General features: G+C 37.9%; 1 protein-coding gene across 2 annotated transcripts in view; it reads left to right on the top strand.

The window, feature by feature from the left end:
• Window positions 1-11864, top strand: part of SPINK5 (serine peptidase inhibitor Kazal type 5) — a 66128-nt gene extending 54264 nt beyond the window's left edge. For both annotated transcript variants that reach the window (XM_084778811.1, XM_084778810.1), the window contains exons 25-32: window positions 1438-1565; window positions 2347-2419; window positions 3201-3284; window positions 3380-3507; window positions 4054-4153; window positions 4841-4971; window positions 7761-7851; window positions 10461-11864. In XM_084778811.1, coding sequence (XP_084634937.1) covers window positions 1438-1565; window positions 2347-2419; window positions 3201-3284; window positions 3380-3507; window positions 4054-4153; window positions 4841-4971; window positions 7761-7851; window positions 10461-10478 — 753 coding nt within the window. In that variant the 3' untranslated portion in view covers window positions 10479-11864. The remainder of the gene's footprint in view (window positions 1-1437; window positions 1566-2346; window positions 2420-3200; window positions 3285-3379; window positions 3508-4053; window positions 4154-4840; window positions 4972-7760; window positions 7852-10460) is intronic.
• Window positions 11865-22366: the final 10502 nt, after the last annotated feature.

The raw sequence follows: 22366 nt of genomic DNA, 5'->3' as shown, positions 1-22366 counted from the left end.
CCTTCCTCTGAGTGCCACACATACTCTGGTGCCTCATATTTGACAATGTCCCCTGGAGGGGGAGACCTGGTGGCACTCAGAGGAAGGATTTTGTCTAATTTTACAACTAAGAAAAGTTTAAGAGACAGAAACCTCATGCAAACAATATGTAGATCAGGGGATCAAATCCTGAAAGCTGGAACTATGATTTAAAAAAAAGAGTGCTGCTATATGTGTGTACATGTACAACACAAAAAGAAAATAACTCTAGCAACTTCTGGAAATGATAAGATGTTCACTTCCAGAAACAAGTTTAAGAACTCAATGAGTAAAAGATTGTCTGTGGGAAAAAATAAGTAGTCACTGCTAGTAATTTTAAGATAGGGTCTCCAAAAGTCTCTTTGGAGTTAAAGGAAATTCAAGGTAAAATATCATGAGATCAGTTCCTTTGGCACTGTTTTAAGGTTGATTTTTTTTTAATTGATAGAAAAATACCAGCTCTATTTTCTTTAAAATTAATGGCTTTTCCTCTGTCATGTAAAAGCAAAGAAGTAAACATGAGGAACTGCTCTGATTGTAGGGTCCTGCTCACAACTCCACCATTTACTTTGATTACTTAATATTTCTGAGTCTTTTCTAAAATGTGAAATGAGGATAAGGCATGCACATCATATGAGCCAAGGTGTAATGCACATGATGAAAAATACTTTTAAAAAAGATATGATTGTGTGGGCAAGCTGGCTCAAATGGTATGGGCACTTTCCTCCACTCCTGAAACTCTGAATTTGATCCCTGGAATCCACATAGTTGAATAAGAGAACCAATTTCTCTACAGGTCCCCTGATCCACACATGTTCCATGGTATGTGTGCCCATACACATATACATGAACACACAACCAATCCATGTAAAACTCTCCTTGAGGTGAGGAACAGAGCTGTGAGGTTACATGCTTGACTGTTTTGCCAGGAGAATATTTTCAGTCTATTCTGTATTTTTGTTTTTATTTGTTTGTTTGCTTTCCTTTTTTGTCTGTTTCTTTGTTTGTGGTTTTATTTTGTTGTTGGGACACGGTTTCTCTGTGTAGTCCTGGTTGTTCTGGAACTCACTCTGTAAACTAGGTTAGACTTGAACACACAGAGATTGCCTGCCTCTGCCTCCAGAGTGCTGGGTTTAAAGGTGTGCTCCTCAGAAAACTTCATACAAATGAGATGACCTGCCTGGGGCAGCAATGGGATCCACTGGAGAAGACAAATTGAACAAAGTATCATTAAATCACAGTCCTTTGAAATCTCATTTTCTCTGTTTTCCTCCAAGTGTTGTGCGGCTGTGCCTAGCCACCATGTGCTTTCTGCTCGTAAATGTCTAGAGTAAAGCAGTGACGTGCTTCTTCCCCTCTAGCTATCCTGGTGCCTTTGGGTGACAAATGTAGTAATATGTGTCCCTGTCCTCCTGTCAGGACCAATGCCATGAATTCCGGAGCATGCAGCTGGATGGAAGGCTGATCTGCACCAGAGAAAATGATCCCATTCGAGGCCCAGATGGGAAGACGCATGTTAACAAGTGTGCCATGTGTCAGAGCATTTTGTAAGTGGAGAGGCTTATCGACAGACAGGTTTGATAAATGGTGCTGTGCGCCAGAAAAAGAATTTCCGTTGTTTAGAAACATGACACTTGCTTTCATGCATTATAAGTGAACAGTCTTCATTTGTGAAGAGTACAGCTAGTGTTCGTAGCACCTGATGAGAAATTGTTCTTTTAAATGACAAAAAGAATAATTATGGCCGGGGCTTCTAAGGTGGGAAATAATCGTAACCCACTTACAAGGCAGTGTCTTGTAGAGAAAAGGCTCAGGCACTGATGAGAGCCCTGCATCTCAGAACCGCACTGCATCTTGCATATGAAGTGACCACACGTGCGGTTTTGGTGGAGAGTCAAAGAGAGAGCATTTTCTAAAATGTTGGTAAACTTTAAAGCATTGTAGCTATGTGAAGAACAAACAAACCTGTTAGTTTAAACAGAATGCAGCTATAAACATACCAAAAAGGAGAAATGAAGCTATTGTCTAGAAAAGAGTAAAATAATCATATTCTCCTAAGAATCAACCTCCCCCCTTTAGAATCCTTTGATTCGGGGTGATAGTAAGGCAACAGAATCAGAATTCGTTGAGCATGTTGCCACAATAGAATATGAGCATTCCAGCCATCAGAGGTGACAAATAAAAATGTATGTCGAGATATTGCTAAGGTTTGACACAGTACTGTTAGATTTGTTAATGTTTTGTATTAGAAAAAAATGGTTGGTTAAAGGCTATTCAACATAATCCTAGAAATATTACTCTATTGGTTTTCTTTTTTTAATTCTGCAGTGAGCGAGAAGTTAGTGAAAGAAAAATAAAGGACGAAGAAACCTCAAGTTCCCAGCCTGAAAATGATGCAAAGGTTGTGTTTTAACTAATACCAAAATATTGGCTTTACCACTCATCCTTAGAATATTACCTTTTCCATGCAGTCTTTAATGACCTATAGAAATGATCCTTGAAAGTATAGTCTTCCATGTAGTCTTTAAATAAGAAAGATACTAACATTTTATTTAATTTTTTGTTTTGACAATATAACTTTCTGTCATAATACAAGATATATATATATATATATATATATATATATATATATATATATATATATATATATAAACATATATATGGGGAGTTAATCCTTTAAATTTTTTCTTATAGAATTCTCCTATAGTGTCTGTCAATTGTTATCTTTCTGCTTCAGAATATTCACATTTGTGAAAATCCAGACGACATAGCTTTCTTTACCCCAACTGCATGCTTATCTTTGACACTTGAAATGTGAAAAGAGGCTTTGGTTAGCTTGTTGATGTTGACTGTAATGATTCTTTTGTTAGACGTCTCAAGCTTTCTGGTCAGCTTGTCTTTGACATCCTTTCCTGTTTTCTCCAAAGAATTTTCTTGGCATCTATGACTCAATACTATGCATGTATTACAATACTTTTTATCTTTGTTTCTCAAAACAAGTCAGACATCTTCATTTGGTCATTTCACAATGACCATCACATTTGTAGCAAAGAGTACCTCAAGATTCTCCTTGGCTTAAAAATGTAGAGATGAGAGAGGAAGGATGGTGGGTGGGGGAAATCAGTTGAGATGAGGAGTGTCTGTCAAGTCTTTTCTAATGCTTTCCTATCCTTCACAACCAGTGTGGAAATGCTCAAGACCTAGGAGAGGTTGCAAAACCCAGGCAGGCAAGGAGTTCTTTGCTCTCCGTTGCTGTCATAAATAAAGTGAGTACCAGTCCAAAGATATCTCCTAAAGCTGACTTTGAGAAAACCATCAACAAAGGGAAAGCCCTGCTCACCTCCTCTTTCCCGTTTTCCAGGATGAGTGCAGTGAGTTTCGAGATCTTATGACAAATGGAAAACTTTTCTGTGCACAAGTGGATGACCCAGTGCGTGGTGCTGATGGAACCGTCTATCTGAACAAATGTCACATGTGCAGGAGTGCACTGTGAGTAAGATCCTCATGCTCAGAGTTAGCCATCAGGGAACCCACATTCTTACAAATTGCTGATTGAACCTGGGAGTGGTGGCGCATACCTTTAATCCCAGCACTTGGGAGGCAGAGGCAGGCAGATCACTGTGAGTTTGAGGCCAGCCTGGTCTACAAAAGCAAGTCCAGGACAGCCAAGATAACACAGAGAAACCCTATCTCGAAAAACCAAAAGGCAATTGCTGATTGAATAATAAATGTACATGCTATAAGTTCAAGGGGATCAAAGATATGGCCAAAGGCAACAAGTTAAAAGCACTCAGGAAGACAATGTCAATACTTCTTCGTTTTTCAGAGGATATTTTTTGAGGTACGGGTGGATTATCTGTGTCACTCAGTATCAGTCATATTTGTGTGTGTGTTTTTAAAAGACATCATTCTGATCAAATCCACATGAAATGTTCCTTCTTCTTTACCTAGGACTGTCTATCTTTCCATGAGAAGTTACAGAGGTAATCATTGTGAATATTATTTTTAAATATTATTTTTTCTTTCCTCTTCTAGTGAAAAGGAAGTGTTGGAAAGGTCAGGGTCTGAAAAAGAGTCATCACCCATTAAGTCTACTAAGGAAGAAGGTGGTCCGGAATTTTCCACCGCCTCTCTGGTAAGAAGTTTCTCCCTGGATTTCTCAGGTTGAGTGTTCTTTGTCCTCCAGGGGTTGAGGAGGGGTAGGCATCATAGTTGTTTGATTAGAGTGTCACAGTGAGAATGTTTGTTTGCGAGTCTCTGCCATATCCATAGGAGATGATGTGACAGAGATAAAGAAGCATACTTTTTACATATTTCTTTTGTCACCACAGCAAATAAAGACCAGACTAGGTCCTGAGAAGTTAGAGACCAGATCTAGCAGGGAAGGGATGGCCTGAGTCTTTCACACCGGAATCTGATCTCTTAGAATGATCAGTATCTCAAAGCAGCAGGCCCACACAATTGTTCATTGTAAAGGGAGCTCATGTTTTAAAGATGAATATCGTTTCTAGCATGATTATTATTCTAGAACACGTCATAGAACCATGTCCAAGCTTACTAAGCATCACATTGTCAGAGTCCTTCTGCTGCTTCATTCTCGGTTTCATTTTGCACACTGATATCCTTTACTTAAAAGAAGCCAAAGCTAGGAAGTTATGTCCACTGAATATTATAGGAAACAACGTGTGCAATTGAATAATGTGTACCACAGTCCTTTTCTTAATCTCAACTCAGATGCAACTGGGAAAAGCAAAGGTTCTTCAATCCCGCGCAACCACTTGAAAGTTCTTAAGCAACTCTGCTCTCTGCTTTACTTGTGCAGGACTCTGACATGTGCAAACACTACCGAATATTGCCCAAGATGGGTTATCTTTGCCCAAAGAATTTACAGCCTGTCTGTGGTGATGATGGCCAAACATATGCCAACCCTTGCATGCTCTGTCATGAAAACCTGTGAGTATCCATCCTGCATCATGACATCTTCCAGTGTGGAGATTTACAACTGTAATGTTTCCTATGATCGTGCGCTGATACTAACTACATCTATTTAAAATTTTCTATTAGTCACCAGCCCATCATTCAAAATTTGTGAGTTATCTTTCCTATGTTTAAAACAGAAACCATATAAAAGTGCCCCTTTAATATAGTTGTTTGTTTCTACTACTTTATACTTTAGAGCAGTAGTAGATGAAAAGGGGTAGAGGTGAGAGCACAGTGATTGAAGAACAGATAATCCTGTGCAGACGCAGGTAGATTCACGAGAGTTGTAACCATCATCCATCTGGCATAGAGGAGAAGAAAGCAGTTGAGAACTACCATATGTAGGTGTCTCTACCACCTACAATATCTACCAATATCTTCAATGACTGTAAGACAGTCATTGGTTTCCCATCATCTCTAAGCCTTTCTCTTGGTGGAATTAGTGTAATAGAAAGTATACTAGGATAAATGTCATATATGATGTCTGTTCTTAGCTTTATTGCTGTACGTACATTTAGGACAATTATTTCATCCCTTGAAGTCTCAATTTCTTCATTGAAGAAATTGGAGACGATTCCTTAAGACGCTGAGTTTACTGGTTACAGAGAACTTTGATATTAAAATGCTGGTGAGGTACAAAGCACTGTTTAATTCTTTCACTGACTGTTTTAGCTTTGTTGATTTTCTTCTCAAATACTGATTTTACAATAACTTCTAATTGTCCCTATACACATCACTGACCTTCTCCCAACCTCCCTGTGACCCACTTTTCTTGGAAGTATAATGGCAATGCTTCATAATTAAAAGTGTGAACTACGAAGGTTGTACTTACAGCCATTGTACCTGTACATACAACATGGTGATAAGTCATTTTCCCATTTCATCTTCAAGTTTTTTTACTTTATTAATTTATTCTTGTTACATCTCAATGGTTATCCAATCCCTTGTATCCTCCCATTTCATCTTCAAGTTTTTATAGCCTGATGTATATTGCTGTTATCGTCTTAGTACATGAGTGAGCCCGACAAAGAGTTAAATGATTCATTAAATGTAATAAAACTCATAAACATTAGGAAATATCTTACCCGTACTTTTCTGTGTCTAAATAATTGTGGTCTCCCTACTATACTGTTGTGATCTCGAATGCAGTAATTCTACTACCATTTGTGAGACTAGAAATTCCTTTGATAATATAAAAATGTGGCACAGCCTGTAAATTTAATGTCTACGAGCTTATGAGTATCCTGAATATATCAGTGGGCTTTAAATGAGTTCATAAGGAATGAATTAACCTTTCCAGGAATTCAGTTACTGTATATACACCATGTCTTTCACCCCTATATACTTCAACTCCTTTTATTATAAACCTGAGGAACTCTATCATTGATTTTATTTAATCAAACTTTTCATTAATATACCAGCCTACAGTGACCCTCTAATCAAGAAAACTTCATAAACAGAAGCTCAAGTAATGGAAGATTAATGTATCTTGAGGACTGGTATTTATAGAGAAGACTCAGGCTTTCTTTGTTTGTTTGTTTCTTATAATGTAAGGCTGAAGGGTTTATTTTTACACACAGTTCAAAGTACAGTCCATTATGGTGGGGAAATGAAGGCTTCAAGACATTGGAGCAGCTGGTCAAATCGCACCTATGACCAGGAACAACGAGCAATGGATGCATTCCTTCTGCTTCTCAGCCCCTGTCTTCACTTATATGACCAGGATACTAGTTAGAGAATAATGCTAGCTAACTACAGTACATGGGTCTTCATGTATCGATTAAAGTAATCAGGATAATTCCCATAGGTGGCTTCAAGGAAACCAATATTTTCTGATGAGCTAGATGAAGCTAAAGAGAGCAACTTCAAATTAAATAATGTCCAAAACCAAATTATGCTTCTGTGATAGACGATGAATTCTTCACCATCACCACAGATGAAAAACGGGTTCTTCCTTTACAATAATTCTTTTTTTTCCCTTTACAATAATTCCTAAGTTAAAGGTCTTAAAATTCTCTCAAATATTATTTCAGGTTCTAGAAGTAACCCTGTATTATTGTATTTTATTCTATTATTTATCCTTAAAGTTATATTATAGATACTTGATCTAGTCAAACTTATCTCTGGGACCTAATTTTCTCAACTACAGAATACAATCATGTGGCTAGTGAGATGGTTCCGCAGGTGAAGGAGCTGGGTGTTCCTGTCTACCTAAAGTCAATCCCCAGCACCCACAGTAAAGCAGCAAAGTGGTTCCCAAAAGTTGTTCGTCTGTGCCATATTCATGAGTTCCAGTGCTCATAACTCTCTCTCTCTCTCTCTCTCTCTCTCTCTCTCTCTCTCTCTCTCTCTCTCTCTTACACACAAACACACACACACACACACATACACACACAGAGAGAAAGGTACACATAAAATTCTCTCTCTCTCTCTCTCTTTCTCTCTCTCTCTCTCTCTCTCTCTCTCTCTCTCTCTCTCTCTCTCTCTTTCTGATGTTAATATTTGTGAAGGAGGTTTAGATTAAGAACCTAGTGACACTGTCTTGTTTGAAATGTGACGAAATATACTCAGAACTACGAGATAAGTGAGGAGCAGAGGACAGAGACTGAACCTAGATGGTAGTAACTGAAAAATAGCTCTTTGAATATCCTACACTTTTACACTAATTTCAGTTTGGTTTTGTATTCAAATACTACACACATTTGTTTCTTGCTATATGTGAGTATTTTTTTTTATCATTGGAACATCTCTTCTTTATTTAGGATGCGTCAGACTAATACGCACATACGTAGTCAAGGGGAATGTGAAGAGAGCAGCAACCCGGAAGCAGTACCTGTTACCCCACCTGCATCTGTAAGTGCACAGGCTCTTGTGGTTAAAGTGACGATAGTTGCTTTGGGTCCTGTTTTTGTTCTCCTACACTGGGAAATGGGAATTTCTTTGGCCAAGGTATTCACACTAGTAGGTCATGTGACTGCAGAATTGACCACATTACTAGCAAGATGATTAAGTAATCATTGAAGCATGTGATAATAAGCATATACCAATTATAAAATGAAAGTGAAGACAAGGGAGACAGGTGCTAACTGCCAGACTGAAACCATTTGTTTGTAATACTCAAGTCTTTGCATATTACAAAGAATTTAATGTTCCTCAATGCTTTGTGTATAATTGCCTAATAAGATATTTGAGCATGCACTATTTGCTTTGGAATTCTCTCTGGAGAATGCCCTTTCTAGGGTAGATGAGATAGAACTTGATAATATAGAAACATCTAAATCAAAATAAGATAGTCTTGGGTTTGATTTCTGGTTTTTTTTATGTTTTTCATATAGGATATTTCTAGTGAATCACCTACATTCTCTTAATATCTCAATGAATTATTGAAAACATTTAATATACACCGACTTTATTACATTTGTCACAGTGTCAAAAATTAATGGCACCTATTATTGTTGTTGTTGTTGTTGTTGTTGTTATTAGTAGTAGTATTATTATAATATTCATCATCATCTGTATCAACCCAAAAGAAGAATTTAAGAAAAATTCTAAAGTATGAACTTAGAAGAAAAAATGTGGACACAGTTACTATTTAATTTGAATAAATTAAATTAGTTTAGCTAATAGTATATCAGTATCTAATAAATACTATTTTAATACTGATATTCACTAGAAATATTAGTTATTATACTCCATTATGTTGTCACAAGAAACTTAGGCAATAAAAAAATTGGTAAATACTCCACTTGATTTGCAAATCTTAATTAAGACTTTGTTGCCTGGTGTGGGAAAATGCAGGTTGGGTGATGTCTGGTCTCAGATCCTCAATGAAAGGACACAATATAATTGACTAAGAGCTGGAACCCATTCTTCTACTGATGGACACTTAGGCTGTTTCCATGTTCTGGCTATTATGAATAAGGCTGCTATGAACATGGTTGAGCAAATTTTCTTGCTGTGTGCTGGAGCATCTTCTGGATATATTCCAAGGAGTGGAATAGCTGGGTCTTGAGGAAGCCCTATTCCCATTTTTCTAAGATAGCACCAGATAGATTTCCAAAGTGGCTGTATGGATAAAGAAACTGTGGTACATATACACTATGGAATACTATTCAGCTATTAAAAACAAGGAATTCCCGAAATTTGTGGATAAATGGATTGAGCTAGAAATGATCATAATGAGTGAGTTAACCCAGAAGCAGAAAGACTCAAATGGTATATACTCACTTATATCTGCATATTAGCCCAAGGGACATGTCCCATGAAAGCCTTCACTTACCAGGAAACTGAGACAGAGGGGAGGACATTCTATTGGCACTCTAGATGAGAGAATCATGGGAGAATGGCAAAGTAGAAGGATCCAGAGGGTCCTAGAAACCTACAAGTAGAACATTATGATAGGCAGATTTGGGCCCAGGGGTCCCGCTCAAACTAAGGCACCAGCCAAGGACAATACAGGCGGTAAACTTTAAACCCCTACCCAGATCTAGCCAATGGTCAGAACATTCTCCACAGTAAAGTGGAGAGTGGGATATTACTTTCTCACATACTCTGGTGCCTCACTTTTGACCATGTCCCCTGGAGGGGGAGACCTGGTGGCACTCAGAGGAAGAACAGCAGGTTACCAAGAAGAGACTTGATACCCTATGAGCATATACAGGGGGAGGTAATCCCCCTCAGGAACAGTCATATGGGAGGGGAATAAGGGGAAAATGGGAGGGAGGGAAGAATGGGAGGATACAAGGGATGGGATAACCATTGAGATGTAACAAGAATAAATTAATAAAAAAAGGAAAAACAAACAAACAAAACAAAACAAAAGAGCTGGAACCTTCTGTATCCTTCCCATGTGAACTTGCAACTAGTTTAGTGATTCTAGGCCTTAATACACCTGTTTAAGAAAGGATTTAACCTAATCCATTATTCTTTGCTATTGTTTTACATACAAATTCTTAGTGGCTTACTTCCTATTTTATTGGAAGAAAACACTCTTCTTTTTCTTCATAATCTAACTTAAATACATATCTGAGGACAAAATGATCTCAGTAATTTTCTGAAAGTTCAATTTAATGGAATGAGCTTGGACCACATTTCCCTATAATTCTCATCCTGTGTAGGTGACTTGACAGGTGACACTACTTCTTGTGAAAATTAGCTGTAGATTATACAAAAATAGATGTCTTTAAGTAATAAAGGACTGTGCCAGAGGCATGACCTAACATGTTTATTATCATGAGGGAACACACAATCAATAGCGGAGTTAAGCCATGTTGGGTTTGTGTCCACCTCAATCATTGGTGTATAGTAGGTGCTTAGTTAATAATCATCGCATCATATAGAATGTGAGCATGATTTAATATTGTTAGGCTGTGGCATAGTTAATCAATTGTTTTGCAGTGCAGCCATATCCTTGAAGTTTCAGTGAGTTCTGGCATCTCTAACTTACCCATCTTCTTTTCCAGGAAAAAATGATGAAGTGATTGGTGAAAGTTACAAGGGAAAAGCTATGCCTTGATTCTAAACGACCTGCCTTCACCATCTGTGTATATAAAGAATTCTTCAAACTCATCTTTTTACTATAGAAAATGATGCAGAGCTGTTGGTATTGGACGCACTGGTTTTCAGTCTTTCTATCTCTCTCCTTCTAGACTCAGTGGTCTGATGATGTGGAGAAACCTCCACCCAATCTAATCTCTGAAAATCTGATCACAATGTTGTCTGTCCAACTGCCTGCTTAATAAAAGTAGAAACTCAGCAGAAATCCTTCTGGGGATTTGTTTATCACTGCTAGATAATAGGGATATATTTTAAATAGAAGCTGAATATACGGTACCCGTTGTGTTGCTAAGCAATACTGGTAGACAAGTTACTGCCATCGTTGGATAAGTGGGGTAATATGGGCTCTCAGGCAGCCAATACAGGTATGAAGCTACCTATTATCATATCATACCCTTACCTAGCATCTATGTTTTCATAAATATCATATATCCATTATATAAGTTCCATAATTAACACAATCTACTAATTTCTCATATATAGTTATTTATCTCTTGATAATTGCTTTTTAAATTTTTTGATATTATGGATTTCTATTTACAGTCTTGGAAAGACTAAGGAAATTAATCCACTATATATATATTCCTAAAGTGGCAATTTCCAACAGAAATATTGTATGAGCCGTATATATATATATAATTTCAGTTGTATATATAATTTAAATTTTTATTAGTTAACAAAACTAGGTAAATTTAATTCTAACTACTTATCAAGCCCAATATATCACTCATTAATTCAACTAATACAAATGTTTTATTTAATAAATCTTTGTTACTGACACATATTTTCCACTATTAGTACTAGTTTGGACCAGTCATATTTCAAAGGTTCATTGACCACATGTAGCTGAGGTGCTGCAGTGGAAGAGGCAGCTATAGGATGCAATAACAGACATGGGGAATCTGAGACAGAATGGGCTAGATACGGATGGCACCATACCACTTGTGGCTTCGGGCTTTCTGCTGAAACTCTGATATTCTCAGGATCTAGTTGCGGGTGTTCTGTGGTCTTGGTAGGTGCCAGATTCTCTCCAAGATTCTGGGCTGAGGCAGAAGAAACTGCAGAAAGCACACAGAGAAGCTTGCATCCCTCCAGCGGCCATCAGATACAGAAAATAAAATAAAATAAAAATAAATTAAAATAAAAAATAAAAAACCTCCAGAGTGACTCTGACCAACCTGGATCTGGGAAGCTAATTTTGTATTTCCTCTCTGCTCTATTGTTTTTATAAATAAATCTCCACTAAGACAAATATAATATGACTCTATGATTGTTGTCCTCTGTAACTGAATAAAAATTAATCATTCCCCATCTGTACTTTTTTTTGTGTCGTCATGGAAGAAGAATCAATGCTCAAAAATCATTTGTCAGGCATTATTGGGAATATTTTCCTGGAAATTCTGTTTTGGACAGGAGAGAGTCAGAGATTATTTGAGATGTTTCCTTCTTGTTCATATTTAGGAAACCTAGAAGCATGTTTGTCATGTCATATTTAATAATATGTTGATGGCTAATAAAAACACACTTTATATTCCATATTAAATACAATATTCATGAAAACTCCTTGACTTAACTAATTCTTTATACTCATGAAACCTTTTTTATGTTCAAATTCATTAAAAATATTTTATGAAGCTACATTTGGCCTATAAGCACATAAACATATGAGGCACAGATGAGTTTAACTTTTAAACATAAATCTTAACCACCAAGATGCCTTATTATATATAAAAATGATCCATAGTGCTAACAAAAATAAAAATCCAAAACACTCTGTTCCCAAGCTTTAGATAGATAGACAGACAGATAGATAGGTAGATAGATATATAGGCTACAACCTGTATTTACAGCAGTAGAAAGTTGGCCAAATTTAGACGGTAAGACAGAGTAAAGCCCTGGTATAGATCAACCCGGAAGTGGACAAGCACCTCCCCCTTACTCTGTTTGTAGCCTATGTTCTCTTTGGCCCCATCGATTCCATTTAATATGAGTCAGAACTGTGATTATTTGCAATCTATAATAGGAAACAATAAAGTACAAAATTTATGAATACTTGGCATTTGCTTGAAACTGAGAGAAGTAGCTGTAAGGGCTTGAGTGTACGGACTGTGCTGGCAAGGTGTATCATGAATTCTGCTGTGTTCTCTCAGAATCTACAGGCTGAGATGCCATCTTCTTGAATTGTCTGCCTCTAAAAGCATGAGAAAGTAAACCCTTTTTATTATTATTTTTATTTTTTACATATATATTTATCTTATTACACATAAGTACAATAAACTTCATACAGTAAGAAGAACCATGACATAATCAGGAATTATATAAATGTTACATTCTTAGTGCTTTGGATATTTAAATTTGGCAACCTTGAAGAAAACATCTTTTCTATCTTTATGACTTTAAAATTCTGAATGTAAATCAATATCTATCATATCTCATTTCTATCAACTTAAAACATCTATTTAGACCTAAAAACACCTTAACACTTAAACAACTAAGCTTAATTGTAAAACTAAGCTATCTGGTCTTCAACCACATCTTGAGACTTAAGAAGGAATAAAAATTAATTACCTGAGTAAACCGGAATTGCAGGTTAGCACCTTCCAAAATGAAAAAATGACAGAGACAGTTTGCTGCCTAAACAGTTACACAAAACTCTCTTTAATGTTGAAGCATCATCTTCAGCCTTCTGGCCCAGTATATCTGACAGTCATATTTGTGAGGCAGGAACTGTTGAGGACTTGCTTACCCTGTCTTGGCAGGGTTTGCCCATCGACTCTGCCTGCATCCAAGCTTGCCCATTTGTAGGCAGAATTCTGTATGTGGGTGAAATGAGGACATTTTGACCAGTGGCTGCTTGTTCCTTGTTGGTCACAGAATCCCTGTGACCTATCATTAGATGCCATTCTCTGTATGGCATGAATGAAGATCTCAGATGTCTTTCTTCTCCTCATACAAAGAGCAGAAAACTACCCTTAATTTTTCTGTGCATTCTGCACCCCTCATACATTTATAATTTTAGGACTGTATAATGCCTGTGACAAATTATATGTTTTCAGAACAAAAGAACCAGACACTGACAGGATTCATTCTTCTCAGTATGCCAGTCCCTGACATCCTGCATCCTTCATGTTCCAGACCCAAGAGCTTCGGTTGTTGTTCCTCATCAGAACAGGACAGCTCCCAGGAGAGCTTCGAAGAAAGCTTCCGATCCCAATTGGTCCAGCATTTCATCCTGTCACACAGGACTTCTACTAAGCCTAGGATTTCTTAACATTTAGAAACTGGACCACAAATGCTATCCCTAGCTTGTTTAACCACTTTCCCCAATTGCATTTGGGCCCCTTCAAAGGTATTATTCACTCCAAATCAGCTAGAAGAAATGTTGAGAACAATGTCCCATTTCCCTTAAGGGGGTTGGTTTTTTTGGTTGCTCACCTGGGCTACAGAGGTTTATTTTCATTGAGAGTCGGTCTTATTGCTGGTCTTATTCAGAGAGTAAACCCTGCCTTTTACCCCTATATAGCAATGACATGTCATTTTGTTCTTTCCATTACGTGACCTTCAGTTGCCTTTGACTAAGGTGACTCTCATGGCTTTCCCAGTTATATCACAGATGTGACCTCAGGTTTCTCACACTTTTCAAAAGAAGAGATACCCTGCCTTTTCCCTCATACTTTGCTGTCACAGAGATGCCTTCTTCCTTCCAGTACTGAGATGGAAGTTTTATTTGCATAACATGTTGTTGTAAATAAGTCTTCAAGCATGACCTACAAGCAGAGTGAGCTGGTCAGTGGTATGTAGGTATCATGGTAAAGCAGGTGGCTTCTATAACTTTCAAGATGAACTCCAAATCTTCCTAGCAAGAAAGTTTCTATTTGCCTTAAGCCCCACTGAAGTCTTGCACTTTACTCCTTCTGTGTTGTGGGGACATAATTTCCTTCAGTTTGTTACTAAATGGTGTCTCTTCTTAGAGAGAAGTTTTTATTGTGCTAGAGAAGCCAGACCCCTGTGTTCCCATGCTGCTCCCCTGGGCTACCTCCCCAACACTGAAGACCACTGGACAGCCCAGGCCTTCTCCCTCCTTTTCTTCTTCCATCTTTCAAAATTCAATGTTTCCCAATTCTGAGTTTGTTTTCCTACCTCTTTACTCTGAAATTCTTTTTTGCAAGTATGAATGTGAGTGTTTAGTTACTTTTTAAGATTCCAGTAATGTCCCACTCCTTCATTTATATTTGCAGCATCTGAAGTCAGATGAGCATTTAACATAGACTTACTAAAGGACAGCTCCTGGGGACTGTATACCCCCAAATTAGGTCTCACATAAAAGGACAAGGTACAGATTCTAGAAGAATGGGGGAAGAATGAAAGTTTCACTTCTGGGAGTGGGTTGGAGCGGTGAGGACTGAGGCAATGCTGCTTTACTGCCTCTATCATTCAACAAAAATTAGTATGAAACTGCATCAATAAAAATGCACCAAAAGAGCTGACCTGGCCAATGGTGGTGCATACCTTTAATCTCAGCACTTGGGAGGCAGAGGCAGGTTGATCTCTGAAGCCAGCCTGGTCTACACAGTGAGGTCGAGGATAGCCAAGGCTACACAGAGAAACCTTGTCTCAAACCAACAAACAAACGAAGCAAGCAAAACTAAACTAAAATTCCCTGCTTGGGGCTGGAGAAGTGGCTCAGTAGAGGACCAAGGTTCAATTTCTACCACCCATATAGTAGTTCACAGTTATCTGTAACTCCAGTTCCAGAAGACCCAAACCTCACACAGATAAACATGCAGACCAAACACCAATACACATAAAAAAATTTTAATTAAAGTTATAAAAAAAAAGAGAAGAAATAAATGTGCCAAAGCTTGGAGCTAAAGACACCTTAAGTGCTTTCTTGTTGCCCACTTTATCAATAAAGCAAGCAAGAGATTTAAGATTTGTCTGAAAAATGTTTATTTCACCAAACAAATTTTAAGTCTGAATTTTTTATTCAACACATCCTTAAAGTGTTTTGGTTTGTTTGTTTGTTTACTGAAGTCCTGGTTGTAGTCCCTTTCCTCATTGCCTCCCAGTCCCACCCTCCCTCCCTCCCTCATTCCCGCCCCTCCCTCCCCTAGTCCTCAAAAAAGAGGAGCCCTCCTCCTCTAACATCTGACCTCAGCCTATCAAGCCTCATCTGGATCGCCTGTATCCTCTTCCTCTGTGTCCTGACAAGGCCACCCCACCAGGGGGAAGTGATCAACAGGTAGGGATCAGAGTCCATTTCAGAGTTACCCCCTCCCTACCTCCCATATTGTGGGACCCACAAGGAGACTGTGCTGCCTATCGACTACATCTGAGCAGAGGGTCTAGGTCCTCACCATGCAAGGTCCTTGGTCGGTGCATTAGTCTCTGCAATAACCAACCTCCTCCTCTACTCAAATTTGTTGGCTCCATTGGTCTCCTTGTGGAGCTCCTGACATCTTCAGGTCTTTCTATTGCCCATCTCTTCCATAAGCCTTCCTGCCCTACACCCTGAAGTTTGGCTGTGTGTCTCAGCATCTGCTGCTTTGATCCCTTGCTCGGTAGAGTCTTTCAGAGGACTTCTGTGGTAGGTTCCTTTCCTGTTCTTTCTTTTCAATTGCTTCCAATGTCAACTCTATTTGTCCTTCTTAATGAGAGTTAAACATTCTCCCTAGAGTACTTCTTGTTATTTATTTTCTTTTGGTCTGTGTATTCTAGTGTGGTTATGCTGTATTAGCTAATATCCACTTATGAGTGAGCATATATCATCTGTGTCTTTCTGGGCCTGTGTTGCTTCACACAGGATGATTTGATCTTTTTTAGTTCCATCCATTTGCCTGCAGATTTCAAGATTTCTTGGCTTTTGATAGCTTAGTAGTTTTCTATTGTGAAAATGTATGACAGTTAAGTTACAGAGGACAAAATTTCAGCTGTGCATCTTAAAAAATTAGTTGTTCCTATTGAATCATATACCTTTAATTTTTGTTATTCAAAACTGTTTTTAAATTTAAATATATTCTATCATATTCTTCTCCCAAATTCTTCCAGATCCTCCCTCCTTCTCTATACACACAATTTTAAATTATTTCTCAAAAGAAGTAAACAAAGCCAAATACAACACCTCCCCCAAAACCCAACACCTAGAACAAAAAAGAACCAAATAAACTCATACACATACAGAGAGAGAGAGAGAGAGAGAGAGAGAGAGAGAGAGAGAGAGAGAGAGAAACTGTAGAGTTCATGGTATGTTTACCAATTACTTCTGAAAATTAGGCTTGTCCTGGAGCAGTTGATATACTCAGCGTCACTCTGTAGGAGAAAATTGATTGTCCTCCCAGCAGTGGCAAAGTGACAAAAATGACAAAATGACAACTTTGTCATTTTAGTTCAACATATCAAACAGCAACAACGCTGACATTAAAAACAATGACTAAAACCTAGTAACCATTTGTTCTTATCCTTTTTCTATTCTAATCAAATAGCAGAAAGAGTTGTGAACTTTGCAATACTAAATGTATATAAGCAGAGAACATGTATAAATGAAGGCTAAAGTTATATTTTCAGAAGCTTGACAACATTTTGATCTTCAACACTGGTCATCAGCAGTGCTTAGCATTCATCAATAATTTGTTTCCAGAATACCAGATGCTCACCTGCAGAATGAAGCAGAACACTTATACACTGTGCTTTGAGTGGGAATGGCCCTATAGGTTCATATCTGAACATTTTCTTGCTAACTGATGAAACTGAGAGAATTAGATGAGGAAGGTAGGCTGCTGGAGGAAGTATGTCACTCAGGGGGTAGACTTTGTGGTTTCAAAGAGGGGAAGAATTGGAGGGGAGAGAGTGAGTGGATTTTATCTAAACACGTACATTTGCATGTTTGATGTAAAATAAAATATTTTATAAGAAATAACCTCTCAAGATATAAAAGATTATGCATTAATATAATTACAGAAATCAAAGACCAATTAGGTCTTCCTGATGATGTTGCCATCCATCCTCTTTGTAAATGGTAATACTCTAATATTCAGGAAGAAGTGATTACGAAGATGAAAGTAGGGGTCCTAAATCTCAACATTGGGAGGAAATCTAAGCTAAACCTGAAGCTGGTAATTATTTCCACAAAAGACCTTGCCTGGGGCTGTCCAGTCTGCAGAGATAGGGTTTGAAGCAACACTCTTCCAAATTGAGCAATTTTCTGCTTTGGGCTTATCCCTCTGGGCTGCTTCACTCTTTTTGTCTTCAAGAATGATATAGAGCAATTTTTAATGAAAGATCTTACCAGCCTCTTTTATGGTAACTGTCATGTGCAATTGCTGAGGTGTACTGAACTTCAGAACTCTGTGAAAGATGACAAAGGATATAATTTCTGTATAAGCCAAGGTTCCATGGCTACAGAATGACAGAATGTTGAATACATTGGATGAGTCCAAGTGTAATTTAATCAGCAAAGCTCAGAGTTTGTCTCATAGACTTCAACTTCTGATTGTTAATAATTGCTATTTTCAACACTATAGATTAATTAGTTCTTCACATTTTCGCACACATTGAGTAGAAATTATTCATGGAAAGCCTTAAGTAAATACACAAGAGAAGAAAATGAAACAGCAGGCACACACTACTCATGTGCCTTTCAACTAATTTTGACTGTTTAGAAAGAGTTTCCAGTCATCTCAGGAACAATTCCATCTTGCTGGTAGGGTCAAAACTGAGTTCATATTTCCAGGCCCTGGAATCAACTCCTATCCTGCCTCCTTCAGATGTTTCATGTTGGTCTGTTAACCAGTAAAGATGTAAAGACGGAAGGTGCTGTTGCCCCATTATGTAAGCTAAGGCACACAAGTCATAAGTGTGTGGCCTGTCTCGGCTTAATTAACTATGTGCAGCTTGTCCACTGACTTGTTCCCTTTTCATCCTAAATTCTGGGGCAGAGTGCAGGAGGGAGCATGATTGCAAAGAGCTGAGTCAAGGGTCTTGAAACCAGGTGACCTGGAAAGGCCCATGAACCCAAGATACTTCCTTGCTTGGTACAACAGCCTACCCACCTTGCTTTGTGTTCCCATCTTTTAAAAATGCTGTACAATTCCTCTTCAGGGATCTGGTTCAGATCTGCAACTGGTCGCCTCCATGCAACTGCAGAAAATAAAGCTCGCAATTTCTTTTTGAGTTCTTTTTTTTCTTTTATTATACTTTATTCATATTACGTCCCAATTGTTATCCTCTCATTTGTATCTTCCCATTCCCCCACTTCCTCCTTCTTTTGCCCTATTCCCCTACTCTAGACCTCTGACAGAAGGTGATCTCCTCACCCACTATATGGCCCCAGCCTATCAGTTCTCATCTGGATAGCCTGCTTCCCCTTCCTCTGTGTGCCACAGGGACTTTCCACCAAGGGGAAGTGATCAAATTGTGGGCACCTAAGCTTCTACCTCTGAAGTGAGTTTTTTCAGCTTCCATCCCATACCCAACTGACAAGGTCATTATCTAAGACCTCAGCAGTGAAAATACACCGATTTCTCCTGTGAGTAAAGCATTGCATCATTTAGAAGCAATTGTGGTATAAAGCTAACTAATGGAAATGTATGGAAATTTTAAAACATCTTACCAGAAAAAAAAATGTGTCATTGAGCATGGAGATGTCTAGCCAGTACCTTTATAAAACCTTCACTCCTACATTGCAACATGTATGGTACAAGAAGGTACTGCATGCCATCAAAAGAGAAACATAAACATCAAACCACCCACAAATCCTTTGATGTACAATGGAGTTCTGCCTGCATCATAGGCTTAGGCAATAGTGGCACAAAGCTTGTGGGGGTAACCAACCAATAACAACTGATTTAATTTAAAGCCCACTTCATGAGATGGAACCCATACCTAATATTGCTTGGGTGACCAAGAACCTGAGACTAGATAGCCTAGGTAAAATAAAATACTATGGACCTAAAAAATGAAACTGTTCAATCTCTGAAGGTCTATTAAGAGGTAATGGAAAAAAACTCAGGAATATACAAATAATCAAATGAAAGAAATCAATAAAACAGTTCAAGATCTGAAGATGAAAATGGATACAATGATAAACACACAACAGGGAAAAAACCGGGAACATGAGAGCTCAGAGAGGAAGGCGAGCAACACAAAGACAGGCTTTTCTAACAGAATCTAAGAGGTGGAGGAACGAATCTTAGTTCTAGAAGATACAATCGTAGATCATGAAGCAACCATTAAAGAAAATGCTAAATCTGGAAAAATCCTCACACAAAACATCTGAGAAATCAAGGACACCATGAAAAGAAATAATCTGAGGATAATAGGCATTGAGGAAAGAGAAGATGCCAGACTCAAAGTCCCAGAAAATATTTTCAACAAAATCATAGAAGAAAACTTCCCCAATCTAAAAGAGATGCCTATAAACATACAAGAGGCCTACAGAACACCAAAGAGAATAGACCAGAAAAGAAAAACTTCTTGTTACGTAATAACCAAAACACAAAATATACAGAACAAAGAAAAATATTAAATGCTGCAAGGGCCAAATAACATTTAACAGCAAACCTATAAGAATTACACCTGACTTCTCAACAGAGACCATAAAAGCCAGAAGGGTCTGGACAGAAGTCCTGCAAACCCTAACTGAACACAGATGCCAGGCCAGACTACTTTACCCAGCAAAACTATCATTAACCACTGATGGAGAAAACAAAATAGTCCATGACAAAAACAAATTCAAACAGTATCTATCCACAAATCCAGCTTTACAGAAGGTACTAGAAGGAAAACTCCACCCCAAAGGGACAAGCTACAAACAAAACTAACTACACAGGAAATAGATAACTACACCATCACAAAAACACAACCACATACACTCTCTACTGGAATCAACATCAAAATTAAGACGCTTAACAGTCACTGGTCATTAATATCTCTCAACATCAATGGTCTCAATTCTCCAATAAAAAAGACACAGACTAACTGAATGGATGCGTAAGCAATATCCAACATTCTTCTGTATTCAGGAAGTACATCTCACCCATAAAGATAGACATTACCTCAGGGTAAAAGGCTGGGAAAAATATCCCAAGCAAATGGTCACAAGAAGCAAGCTGGTGTAGCCATTTTAATATCTAATAAAATAGACTTTCAACCAAAATTAATCAAAAGGGATGAGAAAGGACACTTCATACTCATCAAAGGTAAAGTCAACCAAGATGACATCACAATTCTGAACATCTATGCTCCCAATACAAGGGCACCCACATTTGTAAAAGAACTATTAGCAAAGCTTAAACCACACGTTGATCCCCACACAATAGTTGGAGACTTCAACACCCCAGTATCACTGAAGGATAGGTCATTGAAACAGAAACTAAGCCGAGAAATAACATCATTAACCAATGCCATGAATCAAATAGATCTAACAGATATCTACAGAACTTTTCATCCCAACAAAAAGGAATATATCTTCTTCTCTGCACCCCTATGGAACCTTCTCCAAAACTTTTCATATAGTAGGTCACAAAGCAAGCCTCAACAGATACAAGAGGATTGAAATAATACCTTGTATCATATCAGATCACCATGGTCTTCAACTGCACTTGAACAACAACAGAAGTAAAAAGCATACACATACATGGAAACTAACCAACTCTCTACAAAATTAACTCAAAAAGGTCAGTATCCTTCCTATATACAAATGACAATCATTCAGAGGAAGAAATTAGGAAAACTACACCCTTCACATTAGCCACAAGTGATATAAAATATGTAGGAGTTACTCTAACCAAGCAAGGAAAGGACTTGTTTGAAAAAAAATTTTCAAAACTCTAAAGAAAGAGATTGAAGATGACATGAGAAGGTGGAAAGATTTCCCCTGTTTATGGATTGGGAGAATTAACCTAGTGAAAATGGCCATCTTACCAAAAGCAATTTACAGATTCAGTGCATCTCTATCAAAATATCTACACAATTTTTTAAAGACATTGAAAGATCAATTCTCAACTTTATATGGAAAAACAAAAAACCTAGAATAGCTAAAAACAATCTTATACAATAAAAGATCCTCAGGAGGAATCGCCATACCTAATCTCAAGCTATAATATAGAGAAATTGTAATTAAAACTACATAGTACTGGCACAGCATAGGCTGGATAACAATGGAATCAAATCAAAGATCCAGAAAGGAATCCACACACATATAGTCACTTGATTTTTGACAAAGAAGCCAAATCTATTCAATGGAAAAAAGCTAGCACCTTCAACAAATGGTGCCGGTCTAACTGGATGCCTACATGTACAAAAATGCAATTAGACCCATATTTGTCACCATGCACAAAACTCAAGCCCAAGTGGATCACAGACCTCAACATAAAACCAGAGACACTAAATTGATTAGGAGAAAAAGTGGGAAAAAGCCTGGAACATATTGGCACAAGAAACAACTTCCTAAACAGAACACCAACAGTCCAGGTCTTAAGGTCAACAATTAATAAATGGAACCTCATGAGGCTGAGAAGCTTCTGTAAGGCAGAAGACACTGTCCACAGAACAAAGCAACAGCCTACAGACTGGGAAAAGATCTTCATCAACCCTACATCTGACAAAGGACTAATATCTAAAGTATATAAAGAATTCAAGAAATTAAATACCACCAAACCAAGTAGCCCAATTGAAAAATGGGGCTCAGAACTAAACAGAGAATTCTCAGCAGAGGAATATCGAATGGCTGAGAAACACTTGAAGAAATGCTCAACCTCCTTAGTCATCAGGGAAATGCAAATCAAAACAACTCTGAGATTCCATCTTACACCCA

The sequence above is a fragment of the Acomys minous genome (genome assembly GCF_964271855.1).
Source record: "Acomys minous genome assembly, chromosome: 4".
NCBI classification, from domain to species: domain Eukaryota; kingdom Metazoa; phylum Chordata; class Mammalia; order Rodentia; family Muridae; genus Acomys; species Acomys minous.
Note: the sequence above shows the minus strand (reverse complement) of the source record. Positions and strands in the feature narration are given on the sequence as shown.